Source organism: Nanorana parkeri, unplaced genomic scaffold (genome assembly GCF_000935625.1).
Source record: "Nanorana parkeri isolate BGI_ZX_2015 unplaced genomic scaffold, ASM93562v1 scaffold1686, whole genome shotgun sequence".
Lineage (NCBI taxonomy): Eukaryota > Metazoa > Chordata > Amphibia > Anura > Dicroglossidae > Nanorana > Nanorana parkeri.
Window position 1 is genome coordinate 191,809 of NW_017307954.1, and position 19,363 is coordinate 211,171.

Consider the following 19,363-nt stretch of genomic DNA (forward strand, 5'->3'; position numbering starts at 1 on the left):
CACTTATATGCACTTGTTGAACTTCCCATTTCAAACCCATGGGCATTACAATTTAGTTTCCCCCCACCCACCCACCTTGACTTTACCAGCCTTCACTCTGCTGGTTAGGCTTTCTACAAAATTTTGTAGGCTGTCTGTGGGAATTTGTGCCCATTCAGCCAAATGACAATTTGTGAGGTGAGGTACTGATGTTGGACAAGAAAAGCTGGTTTCAATGAATCCCAAAGGTGTTCAGTAGGGGTGAGGTCTGGGCTCTGTGCAGGTGACTTGGGTTTCTTCATATCAAACTGGTCAAACTATATCTTTATGGAGCTGGCCTTGAACACAGGGACATAGTCATTCAGAACAGAAAATGGCCTTCACCAAACTCTTACAGCAAGGTTGGAAAGGCACAGTTGTCTAAAATTTCTTTGCATGTTGTAATATTAACAGTACTGAAAACACCTGACCTCAATAATTTTGAGGGGTGACCACATAGAAGAGTTCAAATTGTGTATTTTTTAGGTTGAATCATGCAAAAATCACATTCCTTTTCTACGTTGTTATATTTTTAACATTACTCATAGTTATACAGTTCACCGCATTCTGACCTCATATCATATTTAGGGCCCGTTCACACCCAAATCGGAAGTAAATTCCACGTCAACGGGGGGTTTATTGACTTGCGGTTGTACCTTCTGATTTCCTTCCAATCCATTGTGTTGTGACTCTTTTTTCAACAGATGCTAACGGCACCCAAAACTGAATGGGTGTGAATGGGGCTAGTTCACACTGAATCCGTTGTGTTACATTGCGCTGACAAAAAGTAGTGCATGTTCTACTTTTTTTTCAACGTAACACAACACAATGGAGCAGTGTGAACTAGCCCCATTCACACCCATTCATTTATTGAAGTACCTTTACCCCCTTTCACTAAAAATCACAATAGCATGGAGCTCTGCATGCTGATATGAAATCATCTTACATTTATTAGTTAAACAAATATATTTTTATTTTACTTACAATTTCTTGTTTCCTTCTTCCTGGTTCGCTTTGGCAACAGTGATGTAATGTGCCCAAGTGTTGCATCCTGGGAAGGCTACGTTAGCAGAGCATTGCTGGGAAATCTCATCACAAGATCTCAGGGAAAGACATTTTCCTCCACTGAGATGATGTACATGGTCACATGTCTTAGTCACGTGTGCCAGAGTTCCAGGAAGTAAAGGGAGATGGATTAATCTGCCCTCAGTAAAAATGGCCACTGTGAGAAGAAAAGGGAGGAAAAGAAAAATAAGGTTGTCAAAGAATAGAAAGGCGGGAATTGTCTAGAAGTATGTGTTTAGAGATTGTCATTACTAAACATTTCTAAAGGTGCCTTTGTTGTTATTTTGAAGATATGGGCAAAGTTCCTCTTTAGGCAGTCCTTTCACTCTGAATGTGTCTTAAGTGGGCTTCAATGCATACAACTGTTTTCTAGCTATGTAGAGGCAAGGGCAGAATGAATGGCAATGCAATGCATATATAGGGTGAGTTGTGGGGTGCTTGCGATTGTGTGTGCATAGGTATCAGGTGTTAGCCTTAGAGCATAACTCCACTGCCAGGAGTGGGGGGACTTTTAAAAGTATATATTATAAAATATATTTTTACTGGAGTTGAGCTTTCAACAAACAGTTGAACATAGACAGTGTTCCGTGGATGAATTTTGTTTATTTGATCTGTTCATAATCATTTCATTACAGTAGCATCCTTTGTGTATCCCAGTAATGCAATGCAGAAAGTGAACTCACAGGGAGAGTCCAGCAGCTCTGGCTCTTGCAGCATAGATAGAAATTTGCCTACACAGCCACAATAGGGGATTTACCACAATAGAGGAATTTGGAGAAAAATGTAGAGGCAGCAGCTAGTTTAATCCTCCTGCGGAGTAATCATATGAGTATAGAAGAGGGCACAGCAACAGCTCCACGTTCACAGATTAAAGCAAACCAACCTGGAATAAGGCAAGCAGGGAAGTCGTACCCATAATATGCATACTCATTTTGGATCAGTGTCCTAGCTTTCCCCATAGTTCTCTTTAGGGTCACGGGAGGACATATACTAGCATCCTCCCGTGACCCTATGCTCAGTATATAGCGGGATATGGCCAGCAATATACTGAGAGCGCCACAGCCAGGACGGATCCCGACAATGCTGTCAAGATCCACCCAGCTGCCTGAGTGACAGCTGGCTCTGCCTATCTGGAGGCAGAGCCAGCTGTGCCCGCCCCCTCCCCCATCCGTTTCTCCACTCAGCACTGGAGGATCAGAGTGGGGAGGTCGGAATCCATGCGGGGAGCGGTGACTAACAGTCGGAAAGTGAGCGAGCGATGGTATGCATTCGCTCACTTCCCGATCTATAGAGCCGACGTGTGACACTTTCATTGTCACGCGTCGGCTCGAACTATGAGGTTAAGTGAAAATCACTCACCTCATAGTTCTCCTTTAAGGTAGATGGGCAGCATGACAGCCAGACATTGACAAACAAATTCAGAACCTCCCATAACATTAAAGTATATTTTCTTAATGCAGGGACCCTGTGGAATAAAAGGCTGCAGGTGCAATTTTTTATGTCACATGATCATTGAGCTACTGTTTATCAAATCTATATTCATTCAGTAAAAATACACTTACATTTTTTAGTGTACCCAAGCATGGCATAATATCCATTTTTTTTGTCAAATATATAAGATGGGGTTGCATCAAGTAAATAGATGCCAAATATGTCATGTCTCAAAATTTCCCACAAAATTGACAAAAAACTACAGTGCCCAAAATAGTCCATAGGTGTCTTTTAAAAGCATGTACAGGTCATGATTTTACAGTTACCAGTGAATTTGCTCTAACTCCAACATTTGCTCTAATGTGTGGCACTATTATAATTTCCATAAGTGTGCACACCGCATGCTCTTCTTTTCATTTATATGTTTTTTTTCACCTTAACTTTATTGCTATCTCAAAGGGGATGAAAAGCCCCATTTGTGACAGCAGAGTGCAGGCGATAGGCTTTCTTGAAGGAGACATCAGGAATCCATTAGACAGATTTGCAATCTGTTAAGGCACATTCTGTGCTCAGTCAACTTCTTCCCAAAAGGAACCAGGGTTAGACAGAGCAAATCCCGGGTGTGCGCAGAGCTGAGCACTTCTGGGTTCATACTAGCCAGAGGAGATCAGCAAACAGATATTCACTGATCTCCCGCCACTCTCCATCTTGACACCTGCCATGGTGGTCCCAGGCACCTAGTTTACTATTCCTGGTGCTCCAGTGCGCTAATTGTGACAATATATATATGTTAGGGATGTTCCAATACCAAGACTAGTATTGGTATCGGGGCCGATACAGGGCATTCTCACAAGTACTTGTACGTGTGAAAATTCCCCGATACTAAAGGCTGATACCGACCCTTTACATTTTTTAACCGGATTGGCACACTTGTGGGGACCTCAGGCAGCCTGCTGGGCAACTGGCAGTAGCTGTCTTTGACAGTGCCTGCCCAGTCCCACATCTCTTCCTTCCTGGCGCAGGAACAGCTCGAGGCAGCCCCACACCACACATATAGCCCCGGAGTCGGCACAAAGACCAGCACCCACCCCGTTCAGCTCACCACCCACCCTTTCAGCCCAGCACCTTTACGCAGAGCACTGGAGAGACCCACATGCATGCCTTGTGAGATCTGGACACAATCCTGGTAAGATCTGAACGCAGCCCTTGTAAGATCTAGATGCAGCCTGGTGAGATCTGGACGCAACCCTGGTGAGATTTGAACATAGCCAGGTGTGATCCGTATACAGCCAGGTGATGAGATCTGTATTCAGCTCTGGTGAGATCTGTACGCAGTCCTGGTGAGATCTGTACGCAGTCCTGGTGAGATCTGTACGCAGTCCTGGTGAGATCTGTACGCAGTCCTGGTGAGATCTGTATGCAGTCCTGGTGAGATCTGTATGCATTCTGCAGATCTGCATTCAGCTCTGGTGAGATCTTTACGCAGCCCTGGTGAGATCGGCATGTAGCCTTGACAATATCTGTACGCAGCCCTGGTGAGATCTGTACGCAGCTCTGTGAGATCTGTACGCAGCTCTGGTGACATCTGGACGCAGCCCTGGTAAGATCTGTATTCAGCTCTGGTGAGATCTGTACGCAACTCTGGTGAGATCTGTACACAGCTCTGGCGAGATCTTTATTCAGCTCTGGCGAGATCTGTACGCAGCTCTGGTGAGATCTGGACGCAGCTCTGGTGACTTATGGACGCAGCCCTGGTGAGAAACTGTCCTAAAATTATTAGTCTGTATTGTTTTTTTTTTACATTTCACATATCCTTTTAAGAAAAAGTATCGGAGAGTACTCGAGGGAAAGTACTTGAAAAAATGGTATCGTTAATATAAATAAATAATAAAATAATACATACATACACAAACCTGAGGCATCCATGATTCCCAACTCTTCAACTGTCCCTTACCTCTTCCAGCAGGGAGCCTGGCAGGTGGTCATGTGACCACCCACCCAGATTCCTGATTGGATGGGAAGCCACAGCAATGCTCCTTTGCAGCTTCCTAGGCCCAAAAGCCTTGTGCTGTTATGTGTGGAATGTAACTGGCAAGTGCTGCTGCGCTCTGTATTGCTGAGCTGGTCGCAGAGTGATCTTTGTGATCTCTCCACCAACTCCGTGATTGAAAGCATGGTGCCCGCTGTTGCAGTTTTGGTGTTGCACTTGGGGTGATTAGGGTGTGCCCAGACACACCTTGTGCACAAACCTATGGTTTATATACACGTTAAAGTAAATTTGTAACATGTATTTAATGTTTTGGCACAGCCACTTACTTTAGAACGGTGGGCCATGTTAAGCTGAAAGAAACACCAATATGACAAACGGTAGTTCTGCTCTGTAGAGTTATAAAAAAGGAAGTCAACTCTGTGTTTGAAAATGTTGCTCCCCGGTGACCACTACCCTGCCTTTATCCTTAATACCATCTTTTCAGATAATCTGAAAGTTATGTGAAAAAAGTTGTGGATTTTCTTTGCTCAATTATGCATTTAAAAAACTTATATTGCCAAAAAAAAGCTGGGGATAAAACAATTGCAAAGTAATTTTTCACTGTTTAGCATCTTTCCATGGCAAGGGACGATTGGTAGTGATCACCCCCTCATCCCTTCTCTTTTTTTTGGCTGAACTGACAAAAGCTAAAAAAAAAAAATCTTGGCAGCATCCCCATTATAGTAAACCCGGCGGCTTTTGCAGAAATCTACAGGGATACAGAGCTGTCAGTACAGATTTGGTTCTCTGAATAAGTGCAGCGGACAGCTCAGCGTTCCTCAGAAACTTTGAGAGCAGCTGCCATCCCCTTGTTCTGTCGTCACTATAGAGCTGGTGCCAAGGCCCAGCACATTGCTGTCTATCAGCAATAATCGCTATGTCCAGTCTAGACTGTTCTCTTTTTATAAATTCAATGATGAGTTGGCAGATTTTCGTAAAACCTAGTTAATCTTTTGTTCTCGCTTTTCCCTGCATTCTCAGACTAGAGGTTTAGCTTGTAACTGGTAACCACGCCTCCATGTGTTACCTAACCAATGGACACAACATTGGCTATAAAACCAGATGGAGGGCTTAGAACCCTCATTCTCCCTCAGCAAAGCAGCAATGACTCTCACCAAGGAAAGCCGTGTCACCCTCAACGATGGCAATAAGATGCCAATCCTAGGACTTGGCACTTTTGCCTCTCATGAAGTAAGTATTATTATTATTATTATTTAGTTGTTGTTATATTTGTTATTTAAATAAAGGCCAGCAATGTGATTGACCATTGGACCATGAAAGGCATAGCTGCGGACTTATAAAGAGTTCCCTCAGCTGCCTGGCTTCCTGTTCTTCATAGAAAAAGCGATGAAGCTTTTGGCGCTACATTGTAATATCAACCGAGTCGGAGTAAGACATTGTGATGGGTGTCTGCGCTGTGAGATTCAGGAAGGATGAGTTGGGTTCTAATTCTTGTTGGTTATGTGTTTAGATGAAGCACTGATCTTGAGGAATGCTTAATTAAGTTTTACTAGCATAGGAGAACATGACATCAGAATACAGCATTATACAGCATACAGAGAAACCTTCCTGTGTATCATAGATAAGCATGCATAATCATAGAGACTAACATTGCACTTCAGGCAATCTACAGCTCAGAAGACATAACCGTAGAATGTCAGTAATATGCTGTTGTATTTTCAACAATGCTTCTTGGCCTGAAGAATGAGGAAGTGAGAGAGTGTTGGGATTTGTTCTTTAGAAGCAACTTTAACCAATTCAGCACCCCCATGGACCAAGAACTTTTACATTCTGCTCTGGGCTTATTTATACTTTGTGATTACGTAAAGTGACACTAAACTCAGGAGTTCCTAAAAATGCATTGAAGTACCTTAATAATTAACAAAAATGCATCTTATTTGTGTATCATTCGGCTGTAGATCCTCAAATCATCTCTGAATTGGTGCTGACATTGTCCTTCCATCTGGAGGGGGGATACTTTTGTTCCCCATGGTCCCTGTGTATGTTGTAAAGTATCTACCGCTCCAAGCTCACTCCCTTGATAGACTATAACTTCAATACAAATTATTAAACTAAACATGAGATTGTAGTCAATCACGGGAGCGAGTTTGGAGCGGTGACTACTTCACAACACACACAGGGACCATGGGGAACAAAAGTAGTCACCCTCCAAAAGGAAGGACAGTGTCGGCACCAACTCAGAGATGATTTGAGGATCTACAGCCGAGTGATACACAAATAAGATACATTTTCGTTAGGATACTTATATGCATTGTTAAGATTTAACTGCTGAGTTTTGTGTCACTTTAACATAAAAAAGCAATACATATATTATTTTTTAGGACACGTAATGTTTTCTTTTTGGTGATACTGCCTTGCAAAATAATTCTATTTTTTAAATGCAATCCACAAACAAAAAGTAACAAAGTAAAAAATATACTATTTTTAAAATTTTGATAAGTATAAACAAAATAGTATTAGTGTAAATAAAACACACACATGGTATTCTATAATGTGTGATGTTTACATTTCACTAAAATGATAAAACTGGTGCAAAGTATTGCAAAGTTATTTATTTAATATATAGTAATATATACTATAATATGTATAAAGATACTTTACTGCTCCACTCCTTTAACTGATTGCTCCTTTGCACTGGGAACGCCTGTACCCATCACAGATAAGGCAGCCTTGTTACACTCGATCCTCCTCTTGGGCCTTTCAACGGCACAACTGCACCCTCTGCTGACAGTGTCACGGGAACTCCCCTCAGGGACAGGAATGTGTATCACCAGAAGAAGACAAAAGCTTTTATGAGGCATAATTCGCATTTTGAAATATTATAGGCCACTCTCTGTCCAATGTGCTGTCCATATAATCTTGATATAGTATTACAAATTACATTTTACAACAGGAGCAAGTCAATGGAAGTAGTGGAGCAGAGTAGAAAATCTTTACCTGTAGTGGGACATAACAATGATCGCTAGTGAGTGCAGCTTCTCTCCCACTTCCAGTGACCTTTGTGTTCAACAAGGGTTAAGGTAGAAAAGGACGCAATCCTTCCACTGTACTTTTAACTTACCACCGTTGGAAAAAAATGACACAAAGCTTTCAGGCTTCAGCACCTGTGAAAACCATAACCAAATGCCTAGGTTACTAAAGACAGTGCAAAATGACAATAAAGGTAGTGTAAATGATACAGTGGTGACCACTTTAAAGGAAACTTGTCCAGAAAGAAACACAGAGGCTGCCATTGTCTTGGTTTTCGTTCCTGTCCTGCTTGGAGACATGGAAAGGATTGAACCAAGAGCAGCAACGTAACTGCCAGCATTTCTAGAAGAAAGTCTGCATAGTCAGTATCCAGATTTTTCCCATGGAAGGTTTTCTTTAAGAGAGGTGCAAACCTGTGACGTCACAAGATGGAGGAGGTTTTGGTTCCAAGCAAAGATACTCCTTGTACAGACTGCATACATCCGACTGTACATTATCAAAGGGTCCTGCTTGCTGGCCAGGAGAGGTGGAGGCACACTTCTTGCACAAGCTCTTGTTCTTATGTTTATAAGATCTGCCGAGTTGGAATTACTTATCCCACCTGGTTGACCTATCAGTCAGAAAATAAAATAAATAATTGCATGCTGGGCTGCAAACAAGAAGAGTAGCTGCAGTCCGGAGTTCGGCGATTCATTTTCCTGACTGATTCACTTGAGTGCAACAAGCTAGACTGACACCCAGGAATTTTGCCTGTGCTTGAGTGGTATACATACATATGTCCTTGTGGAATTTATTTGACCTTTTGTCAGGCCCAAGCCCCATTACATAAGGTAGGTGGGTTTCTTAACCTACTCAAAAACCAACTGTGTAGTTAGTTTTTGGGGCCACTTTGAAAAGCCTAATATATTAGGTGTGCTTGTACACATTATGTTGCATCACTATTAAATGATAACATTTATCATATGCATTGGTATACTTAAATATAGTGCCGCAAAGAATGCCTTCACTGTGCTATTACATCATCTCTACGTTATTTAACAACTTGCCATTACTAAAGAAAAGGAAGATGGGATAAGGACCCGTGATCTTCATACTCATACTGGTCGGAGGTTAATTCAAAACAAAAGCAAACTCAACTTACAACAACCATTAAACTAAATCTAAACCCTAAGCTTTTTTAGTTTTGGATGGAGTAGGGAATGGTTAAAATTAATTAGTTATTTTTCTGTTCCTTTGTGAAGATTTTCGTTTACTTTCTATCTCTAAATGCAATGATATTTGAAGGGATATGTCTTCAAAGGGAGGGAAACCCTCTCTTAGACAGTTGTCACTGGAATAGGTATCCCCACTGATGTGTCAATCATTCTAGCTTTGCCCCCTCCTTTCTCATTCCAGCAGTAAGTGCTGCCTAATTTGAAATGTAATTTGTGCCTCCTTTTAGGTGCCTAAAGATCTTGCAGAAGATGCCGTGAAAGTTGCTATTGATCTTGGTTACCGACACATCGACTGTGCCCTTATTACCGGCAATGAGATGCAGATTGGGCATGGCATTCGCTCCAAGATCGCTGATGGCACAGTCAAGAGGGAAGACATCTTCTACACCGGAAAGGTGAGCTACTAAACCCATCAGAGACATAATATATGAATGTGTTTCAGCTGTCTTATCAGAACTGTAAGAGGAATCCAGTCTGTAGTTGTATTCCACTTTGGTTTAGCTATGGCAATATGTCACACAGTTCAATTAACCCCTTGTGTCATCAGGGCAAAAGCCAGCTAACAGGCAGGACAGATGCTAGAGCAGTGTAAGTCCTTACCCAGATGGTCAGAGCAAACAGCAGCCAGTGACAGAGTCAGCAGGATGATGATCAACATAATGATCTGACCATGAATACACGGTCAGACAAACTGATCCTAAACAGAATCCAAGTTCAAGACAAATAAACAGAGCAAGGTCTGAAGTAGAAAAAGTAGGAAAAGTATAAACACAGAGAACAAACACAGTTCAAACAATCAAAGGAGTAATACAGGGCATGAACAGTTAGATGGAAGACACTGTCAATCAGACCTTCACCCTAGAGCATGAGTACCTCATTTCAACATTCATGCAGATGCATGGCGGAATTCTAAAGGTTGTCGTAGACACACTATGAATTCCAGGGATTGTGTGCTGAATCAGACAGGTTTGCTTTCATCCTTTTGCATTGTTAAAATAAATGAATTCTACAAGTAAAGTGTACGTTATTCTTCCCTCAGCTCTGGTGTACATTCTTTTCCCCTGATATGGTACGCAAAGGTCTGGAGAGGTCTCTGAGGGATGTTGGACTGGATTATCTGGATCTATTCCTTATGCACTGGCCTTTCTCCATCAAGGTTAGTGAGATATAAGGAAATCTCTTCATTATTAGACAAATGTTCAAATACTATTGAATCTTTTCAGGCAAGGTGGGGAAGGGTTTTCGCATTTCTGTTTGTGCCTCTGTTGGGAAGACTTCCTGTCTAGTTCACAGGGCAAGAAGGAAAAAAGATTGATGGGAAAACCAGTGACAAAATCAATTTACAAACAAGAAATGTTCAAAACGGGAAGTTTTAGGCAGCTTGTGAAATTCGCCACATAGAGCAAATGTTACCAAGACTTGAATTTGCCATTGAAGACCAGGAATATGAGATGGAAATGACATTCAATATGGTGACTAGCAAGGCAACAAAGTATAAGTATTGCGCTTTAAAACTACAGCAAATGTCCCAATGGGAATTCAGCACATTAATATACTTATGTAAGGCAAAAAACAAATATAAAGATGTATATAAATCAAAAAATTATTTTTCCACTTACACCTATGTGCATGCACTCATCCTAAAATGCACCCAATCCATCACCATCCCCTAAGCCAAAGGGAATTGCATTATTAGTCTCACTGCTCTGCATTTATTTTTTTCCATTTGTTATTTTTTGTAATTTTTCTTTCAAATACAGTGGACTATGTTTATAAATGTGACTTATGTAAAGCAGAAAATCAACCAAAATTGTTCACGCCATATTCTGTTTGGATATGGATTCAATTATTTGATGTCTTTCTATCCTGTGCAGCCTACTGGAGCAGCTGATCCCTCCGAGAAGGACAAGCCTTTCATCTATGATAATGTGGACTTTTGCGCTACATGGGAGGTAAGTGAATTTTCTTAAAGTGAATAATACAAGGAATGTGTATTATACAAAGAATATAGCAAACTGTGCAGCTTCTTCTGCAGAAATAACACTGACACATTGATTTCTATTGGCTGCTGACAATTTTACAGAGTAACAATCAAAGGTGAGGCTTCATGGAAAAGACAAGGGCATCATTCCAGAATGTGACTTGCTCACTATTATTGGCTGTGTTTTCCCTTTCGCACGATAATGTATTTTGGAGTTATTCTAAAGTTTGAGTTCTGTTAGTTATCTAGTCCACTATGTTTGCACTGAATTCGAACATTAGTTTCCATAATGGTCCCTTGGGGCCCGGTCATTGCTATAACCCCTTTACTACTTGACCACTAGTATTTATTAGCTCATTTATATTAGTCTATTTTATTTCTTTATTCTGATTCAGCATTCTTTCATTTCAGGTCCTTGAGGCATGCAAAGACGCAGGTTTGGTGAGGTCCCTCGGTGTATCAAACTTTAACCGCAGGCAGCTGGAACGTCTCCTGAACAAACCAGGACTGAAGTACAAGCCAGTCTGCAACCAGGTACTAAGCAGATCTAAAAGCATATAACCAAAATATAGTGTTGGGGATACCAGGGGTGTTGCTATGGTCCTAAAAGACCCAGGGCAGTCCTTGGTGTCTAGATTGATATACCGTATATTGTGGGAATTCTACAATAAAAAAATAAAAGGTGATTATTTTGGAGGTACAAGACACAAAGTTAAGGGGTATGTAACCGTAACCAATACTGGTATCGGTGCTGATACTGAGCATTTGGGCAGGGTACAAGTACTAGCCCGAATGCTCCGATATTTACCCTGATACCGGTAGTTCTGGTCAGAGGAAGATTGCCTCTCACTGACAGGTTGGTTAGGAAGCCAGGCTGCCTCGTAGTGTTGTGATGGAAGCCGGCTTCCCAGGCAACCCGGAAGCCAGGCCCACGCTACCTCGGGGTGCCGATATCGGTAGTGATAAAGAAATATCGGTAGTCGATACTGAAAACCCGCTATCGGTGCATCCCTACTAACAATGAACATCTCATATATGCTCCCTTTTCCTCTGTTAAACATATCATCATTTTCAGATTTGTCAGATCAATGGGTATTTTTCTGTACTTGCCGGGTCTTTAAAGGGATAAAACTTGGGGGAATGTGCATGGATTGCAGAGATGTACTGCACATGCTTTTCTTTTAATTTTACCTTGGCATACTTTTAAAGTTACTTAAGATTGAAGAACCTAATTTAATACAATTAGATGTAGTTGTAGCTGAACCGTCTGCACAGTTTAATTTATGCATATTCTGAGTACCAGTTTTACCCATGCATGCAATTATTGCTTATACTTCACAGGTGGAGTTTCATCTATATTTAAACCAACACAGACTTCTATCCTATTGCAAATCCAAGGACATTTATTTGGTGGCTTACAGCGTCTTGGGCTCACACAGAGATGGAAACTGGCAAGTAACTGTATTTTTTGCTTAAAGCTGGATTCCAAGGACACAAGACATGTTAGTGCTATTAAACACATTCTGCATATAAAGTTGTTAAGAAAAGGTGTTGAAGGCTTAGCTCTCTGGTCAAGTGTTCATTGTTGTTAGTGTCCCCTTTGGGAAGCTTCACCTTCTCTAACCTCTCTATTTGTCCTGATGAAAAAATCCAACATTTTTAATTGTCACTGGACCTGGAATAGAGAGAAACATTTTCAATGTTCTGGACACTTGTTCTGGACCAGAGGAGTTCAATTTCTTAAGAAAGATCTCATCTCATCTTTGGAGAGATCTCCATTGTGTCTCAAGACAGAAAGTGAGAGAAAAGCTCCCCAAAGAGAAAGAGACATAAAAAAAACTAACTAGGGTTTTTCTCAAACCATTTACAGGGCTAGTATACTGTCTATCAGGAGGCCAAACTGTGGCCAATAGCATTTAAAAAAATGACTACGTCAGTGGGAGTGTAAAATGCCCCAGGGTCAGTGGGATTAAAAAATGCCTCAGTATCAAAGGTCTGTAAGAGTAAAAAAAATGCCCTTGCACAAGTAGTCAGTGGAAGTAAAAAAAAATTCCCTACAGTCAGTGGGAGAAACAGTACCCCATAATTGGTACCAATGGGGAAAAAATGTCCCATCATTAGTGTCGGTGGGAGTAATAGTGCCCCATTGTTAGTGTCAGTGGGAGAAATGGTTCCCGGTTGTTATTGTCAGTGAAAGGAATTGTGTCTCATTGTTGGTGTCTGTGGAAGAAACAGCTCCCCGTTGTTTGTCAGTGGTAGGAACAGTGCCCCATAGTTGGTGTCAGTGGGAGGAACAGTGCCCCATTGTTGGTGTCAGTGGAAGGAATAGTGCCCCATTGTTGGTGTCAGTGGAAGGAACAGTGCTACATTGTTGGTGTCAGGATACAATTCATGTCCTACACTGTTTCTTTACCGGCCGGATGCCATCACAGCCAGAACTAAGCAGGCACCATTGAGAAGGAGATTACTCTGAATACAGTGTCTCACACGTCCAATGGAAAAGCCAAGCATGTGGGGCTAATGCTCTGTCTGCTGCAGTAAGGTAACATGGGATCAACAAGATATAAGGCAAACAAGTATGGACCAAAAGACTAGAAATATAAGTGAACAATTAATGCAAGGTCAGGTTGTTCCCAAACCATGTCTGTACAAATTCCTATATGGATTCCATTTAAATATGCTGTTTATTTCAGGGTTCTGCAAAGGGGTCCACCTCAGGGTTCTTGTACCCTTTGCAGTGCCACATCTAGTAAATGTTAGTTTTACTTTTCTAATTCCACCATGTGTAATATGTATTCCATATTGGTCCCTCTAGGGTGGACCCTAGTTTGCCAGTCCTGCTTGATGATCCAATTCTGAATAAAGTTGCTGCTAAGTACAATCGCTCCCCTGCAGAGGTTGCCATTCGCTTCATTCTTCAGAAGGGAGCTGTGGTCTTGGCCAAAAGCTTCACTCCTGCTCGTATCAAGCAAAACCTTGGGGTAACTACAGCTTCTTACTATATCTTCTTGAGTTTTCATCTGACATATAGATTACATATATTGTGAGAACAATTAAACAGCAATCCAAAATTAGTTTTTTGGTAAAATTCACTTCCCTCATGTGCCACTTTGCAACATGTTGGATGGCGGAAATCACTGTAGGTTTCATAATTTCTAATTCCTGACACATTTAAATGTTCTGTATATAATTCATAGTAGTACACTTACCTCCTTCATATCAATAGAATTAATCTTCAACAAATTCCACTTTAAAACCTAACATTATTGGCCCAGGTCAAGTGCATTCCTAGCATTGTTATACCCATCTACCATCCTGTGGATACACAGTGGTCTAGCGAATGATGTCCTGAGTATACACAGATACAGCATTACATAGACACAGCCATGCTTTATTTATCCTATGTCAAGAAGCAAAATTTGATCATCTTAATAAGCACATGCTTATGAAAAGAAACTTAGACTTTGAACTTACATTCCTATCATTTAATTTTTATTTAAACTTTTCTCCACAGGTCTTTGAGTTTGAACTAAGACCAGAAGACATTAAAACACTGGACAGCCTAGACAGAAACCTACATTATGGACCTTTCAAAGAGTAAGTATTGATTATCCTGCCCAGAGAAACAAATGGCAGAGATTTGTTAAGGGAGGGTATAAATATATATATACATACATAGTCATACAGAGTCATCTCGTGGCCCAATGAAGTATTGATGGGTGGTCATAATAATCTGGCCACTTAGTGTATATATATATAGACAAAATACACTGTACTTGGCCTAATAATGTTATTGCCTCCTAAAGGATGAAACAGCACCCAGAATACCCCTTCCATGATGAGTACTGAAGACCAACTGAGTGCCTACACAGTCTCCAAGAAGACACTTTATGTATTATATATGTAAAGCTTAAGTAGAGCTGCACTCTGTTGCATGCAGAAAAACATAACATTTAGTAATTTGCCCAGTATTTATAACGCATTAATGATTCGATGGGAATGTTATGTCTTATGCTTAACAACCAATAAATTTAATGCTGAACATCAATAAACAATTTGTGGATGTTGTGATTTGTTTAAGACTTCAATATTTTTATGTTGGCTAGAGGTAGTAATATGTCCTTTTCAGAGACTTAAATGTGATTGGGGTAACACATGCCAAAGCAATCGCAAGATCCAAAAGCATAGACAGCTGAAGTTATATTCCAATCATGTAAATTCAACCTTGGCTCCACCCTCCCCTACTCATATTTAAGTATGCCAGTTACAGAGACTGGCAGCACATAAAAATAAATAATAAAACAAGAATAATTTCCCAGGTATTTGAACACACACACACACTTAACTCTTCTACTAAACCCGTTGCATGGGCTCTTATACTCTAGTAGATTTATACCTAAAATTGCTATTTCAAATTGTCCTGCTGCTGGGCAATTTTACACTGTTGTGTCATCTGCGGTTCTTTTACTCTTGTAGTAAAATGTTTGCTGTACAAATGTATCAGTATTTGCACAAAAGTCACAAATAATACCCTTGAAAATGTGTGAAGTTTTATTTTCTGATATTGAGGTTGCCTTTAGCAGTGCAAATTTAATATTCCCTAATACTCTAAGAAAGCATTTGATCCTAAGACATAATAGTCCCAGAATGTATGACTAAAAGAAAAAATAGCCTATAACAATAGCCTGAGAACGTTAGAAGAGAGAATACCCTAAGAACCCCAGATTTTCCCCATTTGCACAACAGCTACAATTTTAAACATTGTGTGAAAGATCTCTAAAACAAATGAGCAACTGCTTTTTATGTCCCACAGAACGAATCTACATGCAGTTTCGCTAGATTTCACCAAGGCAAGGACAGCTTTGCAATTTTTTTTATAGAAATCACCGCTAGTACATTTCAGACAATTCTCCCTAATTAAGAATGTCTTGTGTTGGTCAATTTTTTTAGATCAGAATTTTAGGTGATTAGAGCGCATCAGGCAGTAGAACGGTTTGTTCAAAAGCTGCCTTTTTTGTTGCAGCACATCACTATATCCTTTGAAATAAAAAGTAAAAACACTGGGCACCCAAAACACTGCACTCCCTCACCCCAGATTATTAGAATGCCTCCTTTGACATGATACATGCAGCAGGGCAGGCTGGTACCTGAAGTGCATATTGGACTACCTCCTGCCAGTGTTACAATCTTGACACCCAGTAGTCCATGGATATGGTAGTTTGTAAGCATTTTAGTTACAGTTTTGCCACTCCTGCCCATGTTTGCTTGTCCAGGGCAGGGACGGCCTTATGAGTAAAAAATAAAAAAAATTACAAATTAAAATTGCAAAAAAAATTAAATCTGTAAATACTGTTACAAAATTAAAAACAATGTTGTGATGGCAGGTTAAAAAAATAACTGGATCTGGACCAGCAGTTGGCTCGCATTATCAAAGGTCATGTTTCTGCCCTTTCTATCTTGTATCAGAGATCACTGGCCTCTTATCCTTTGATAAGGAAGCCCTAATCTGGTTTTCCCTAATAGCCATCACCTATGTGAGGTGCTGGGGCCTAGGACTTCCTTCTTGCCTAAGGTAGTAGCCAGTTTGCATCCCTTCACCAAGGCAAGGACAGCATTACAAATCATAAAAATGTTTTAAAATATAAATACGGTAGTCTAAAATAATTGTAAATATGTAACTAATAAAATGCAACAGAATATCCAGTCTATGACAGCTAATGTCACGACCCAGACTTCCTCTGGCTGTTTGCCCCTTTGCCTGGTGAAGAAAGATTTGAGGAAGAGCAGACAGCCAATGGCCGTAGGAGTCCACGCTTATTATTTGCGTCTGCCTGCCCTTTCCCCCTGGCTGTATAATTTTCTCCCTCCATTTGCTGCTACTTGCCCTTCTCCCTGCATTGTGGAAGGGCACGCAGCCTATTTTATTTTTCCAAAGGGAAAATGTGGTGTTTAGGCATAGGGCTTTTCTTTTTGTAAAGGTAGTATCCAGTATGTATTGTCATCCCCGTCTATGTTTAGTTGGATCGGACAGGGGCAGACTTACAAGAATAAAATAAAAAATGGTAATTATAAAAATTGTAAATCTGTATAAATAAATGAATAAAGGGGAAAACCCCCATAAAAATGCTACCGCTGCATGCAGTACCACTGCTTCTCATGTTAGGCCCGATTTACTTTTTTTCAGGGCTTTTCCCCACAGTTCTCCTTAGGGTAACGGGAGGACACAAACTAGCGTCCTCCCGTCACTCTAAGCTCAGTATACTGCAAGCTACTGCTCGCGGTATACTGAGACGCCGCAGCTGAAGCGGATCCCGACAATTATGTCTGGATCCGCCCAGCTGCGTTAGTGACAGCTGGCTCTGCCTATCTAGAGGCAGAGCCAGCTGTACCCGCCCCCTCCCTTGTCCGATCCACCAGTAAGCGCTGGCGGATCGGAGCGGGGAGGGGGGAATCCAGCCCCTCCCCTGTAACGGCAGAGAGCTGTGACAGGATCGAGAGGTGAGCGAACACCGGTATGTGTTCACTCACTTCTCGATCTACTGAGCTGACCTGCGACAGTCTCATTGTCACAGGTCGGCTAGAACTTTGAGGTGAGTGAAAAGCACTCACCTCATAGTTCTCCTTTAATAAAGGTGAAGGGCAGGCAATTTTGCTGTTGCCTGCCCTTTCTCCGTGTCTGTAGGATTTTCTCCCTCCATTTGTTGCTGCTTACCTTTTCCCCTGTGTTTGTGAAGATCAGGCAGCCTATGGCTAAGGTTTACCCCCTGCAGCTGTGCCTCTAGTGCAGAAGGAATCCACCCACCATCAGGAAATGAGGTAATGAGGCTGTCTTAGGACATACAAGTGGTGCATTTTGGGCTCTCTCTGGGATGGTGGCAGTAGATAACCTAATATTACAATTGTATCAGGGAGGAATGAAACACCCCCTTGAAGCTGCCACCAATTTCCTCCTCCTCACCACCAGCACCCCAACACTCCTCTCCACCACCAGCCCCCCCACACTCCTCCTTCTCTATGCCAGCACCCCAACTCTGCCCCACACTGTAAGCACTCCAACCTTTCTCTACCTTGCCACCAGCACTCCAAACCTCCTCCTGGATGGTCTTCTGTGTAAAATAAAGGAGTGGTTTAGCGCTTCTGACTTGCAATCCGGGGTCCCTGGTTCGAATTCCGGCCAGGTCACTATCTGCAAGGAGTTTGCATGTTCTCCCTGTGCTTGCGTAGGTTTCCTGCAGGTACTCCGGTATCCTCCCACACTCCAAAGACATGCTGGCAGGTTAATTGGCTCCACACTAAGTTGGCCCTCTATGTATGCATGTGAGCTAGGGACCTTAGATTGTAAGCTCCTTGAGGGTAGGGACTGATGTGAATGTGCGACTATGTAAAGTGTAAATTGTCGGCGCTTTATAAATACCTATAATAATAGTGTATGGCCTTTTGAGAAAAAGAATGGCAGCTGGATACACTATACTCTGGTGTAGCATATGCCAAAAACTCACACAAAGGGGTTTTGGCAAAGCTGGCATTATAACACTGTGCATGGAGGTGATTGGGGAACATATTTTTCTTCCACTCCAGCAGCCAATACAATTAAAAATACTGTAGAGCTTTGTGAACTGGCCCTGAGAATAGCAGTGATGAAATCCACTGACTCCTTATAGCCAATTGGTGGCGCTATTGTGGCACACATAAATAATACAATGTGGTGGATTTAACAGACGCAGATGTGGTCCCCCAGACACCGAAAACGAAAACTGATACTCCAAACACCACTACAGCAATGTGAGGAAACACCAATACACAGGCAACATCTGGTTAGTAATGAAGCTTCTGCAACACCTTGATTATTGAATAAAACTGTTATGTTGGTTAATGAGTATGCTGCTTTTTATATTTGACACAATTGCAATTTTTCTTTTTTTAAACACTTGCTGACCAGGTGTTTAGACCCCCTTCCTGGCCAGGTCATTTTTCAGAATTCAGCGCTGCAGTACTTTGACTGACATTTATTTCGTCATGCAACGCTGTACTGAAATGAATTTTATACCATTTGGGGACAGGTAGAGCTTTCTTTTGGTGGTATTTAATCACCACTGGGGGTTTTATTTTTTACTACATTCAGGAAAAATTACTGAAAACTTTGAAAAGAATACGTTTTTTTTACATTATGTTAGGAAACATTTATTATTACTCCAATTTTTTGGTAAAATATAAAAGACGGGTTCACATCAAGTAAATAGACACCAAACATGTCAAGCTTAAAAATTGCACGCACCCGCGAAATTGAAAAAAACTAGCATACCCAAAATTGACCATAGGCGATGCTTTAAAAGCGTTTACAGCTCATCAGTTTTGTGTTATCAGTGATTGATGGCCCTAAATGTATTGCTCCCACTACAACATACGCGGCGATATGTAACATGTGCAGCATAATGGGCACAATCGTCGTTTTCGCAGGTATGCGCATCTGACGCATGTTTACATGCATGTATGTAGGGGTGGGGACTTTTAAAAAAAATGTGTTTTTTTTAATTCTTTTTTATGTGTAACTTTTTTAAAAAAATTGGGGAAACTAATTTTTTTCCCTATTTTTTTCTTCACTTAACTGTATTGCTATCACAGAGGGGGCTAATA

The 19,363-nt window shown here is 41.2% G+C and overlaps 1 protein-coding gene across 1 annotated transcript in view; it reads left to right on the forward strand.

The window, feature by feature from the left end:
* Window positions 1-5,615: 5,615 nt before the first annotated feature.
* LOC108799292 (rho crystallin) overlaps window positions 5,616-19,363 on the forward strand; it is a 49,780-nt gene continuing 36,032 nt past the window's right edge. Inside the window, exons 1-9 of the mRNA XM_018571141.1 lie at window positions 5,616-5,734; window positions 8,976-9,143; window positions 9,788-9,904; window positions 10,623-10,700; window positions 11,141-11,263; window positions 12,071-12,180; window positions 13,545-13,710; window positions 14,244-14,326; window positions 14,536-14,777. Of these exons, the coding sequence (XP_018426643.1) occupies window positions 5,648-5,734; window positions 8,976-9,143; window positions 9,788-9,904; window positions 10,623-10,700; window positions 11,141-11,263; window positions 12,071-12,180; window positions 13,545-13,710; window positions 14,244-14,326; window positions 14,536-14,578 (975 nt within the window). The 5' untranslated portion in view covers window positions 5,616-5,647 and the 3' untranslated portion in view covers window positions 14,579-14,777. Of the gene's footprint in view, window positions 5,735-8,975; window positions 9,144-9,787; window positions 9,905-10,622; window positions 10,701-11,140; window positions 11,264-12,070; window positions 12,181-13,544; window positions 13,711-14,243; window positions 14,327-14,535 lie in introns of the transcript that reaches the window.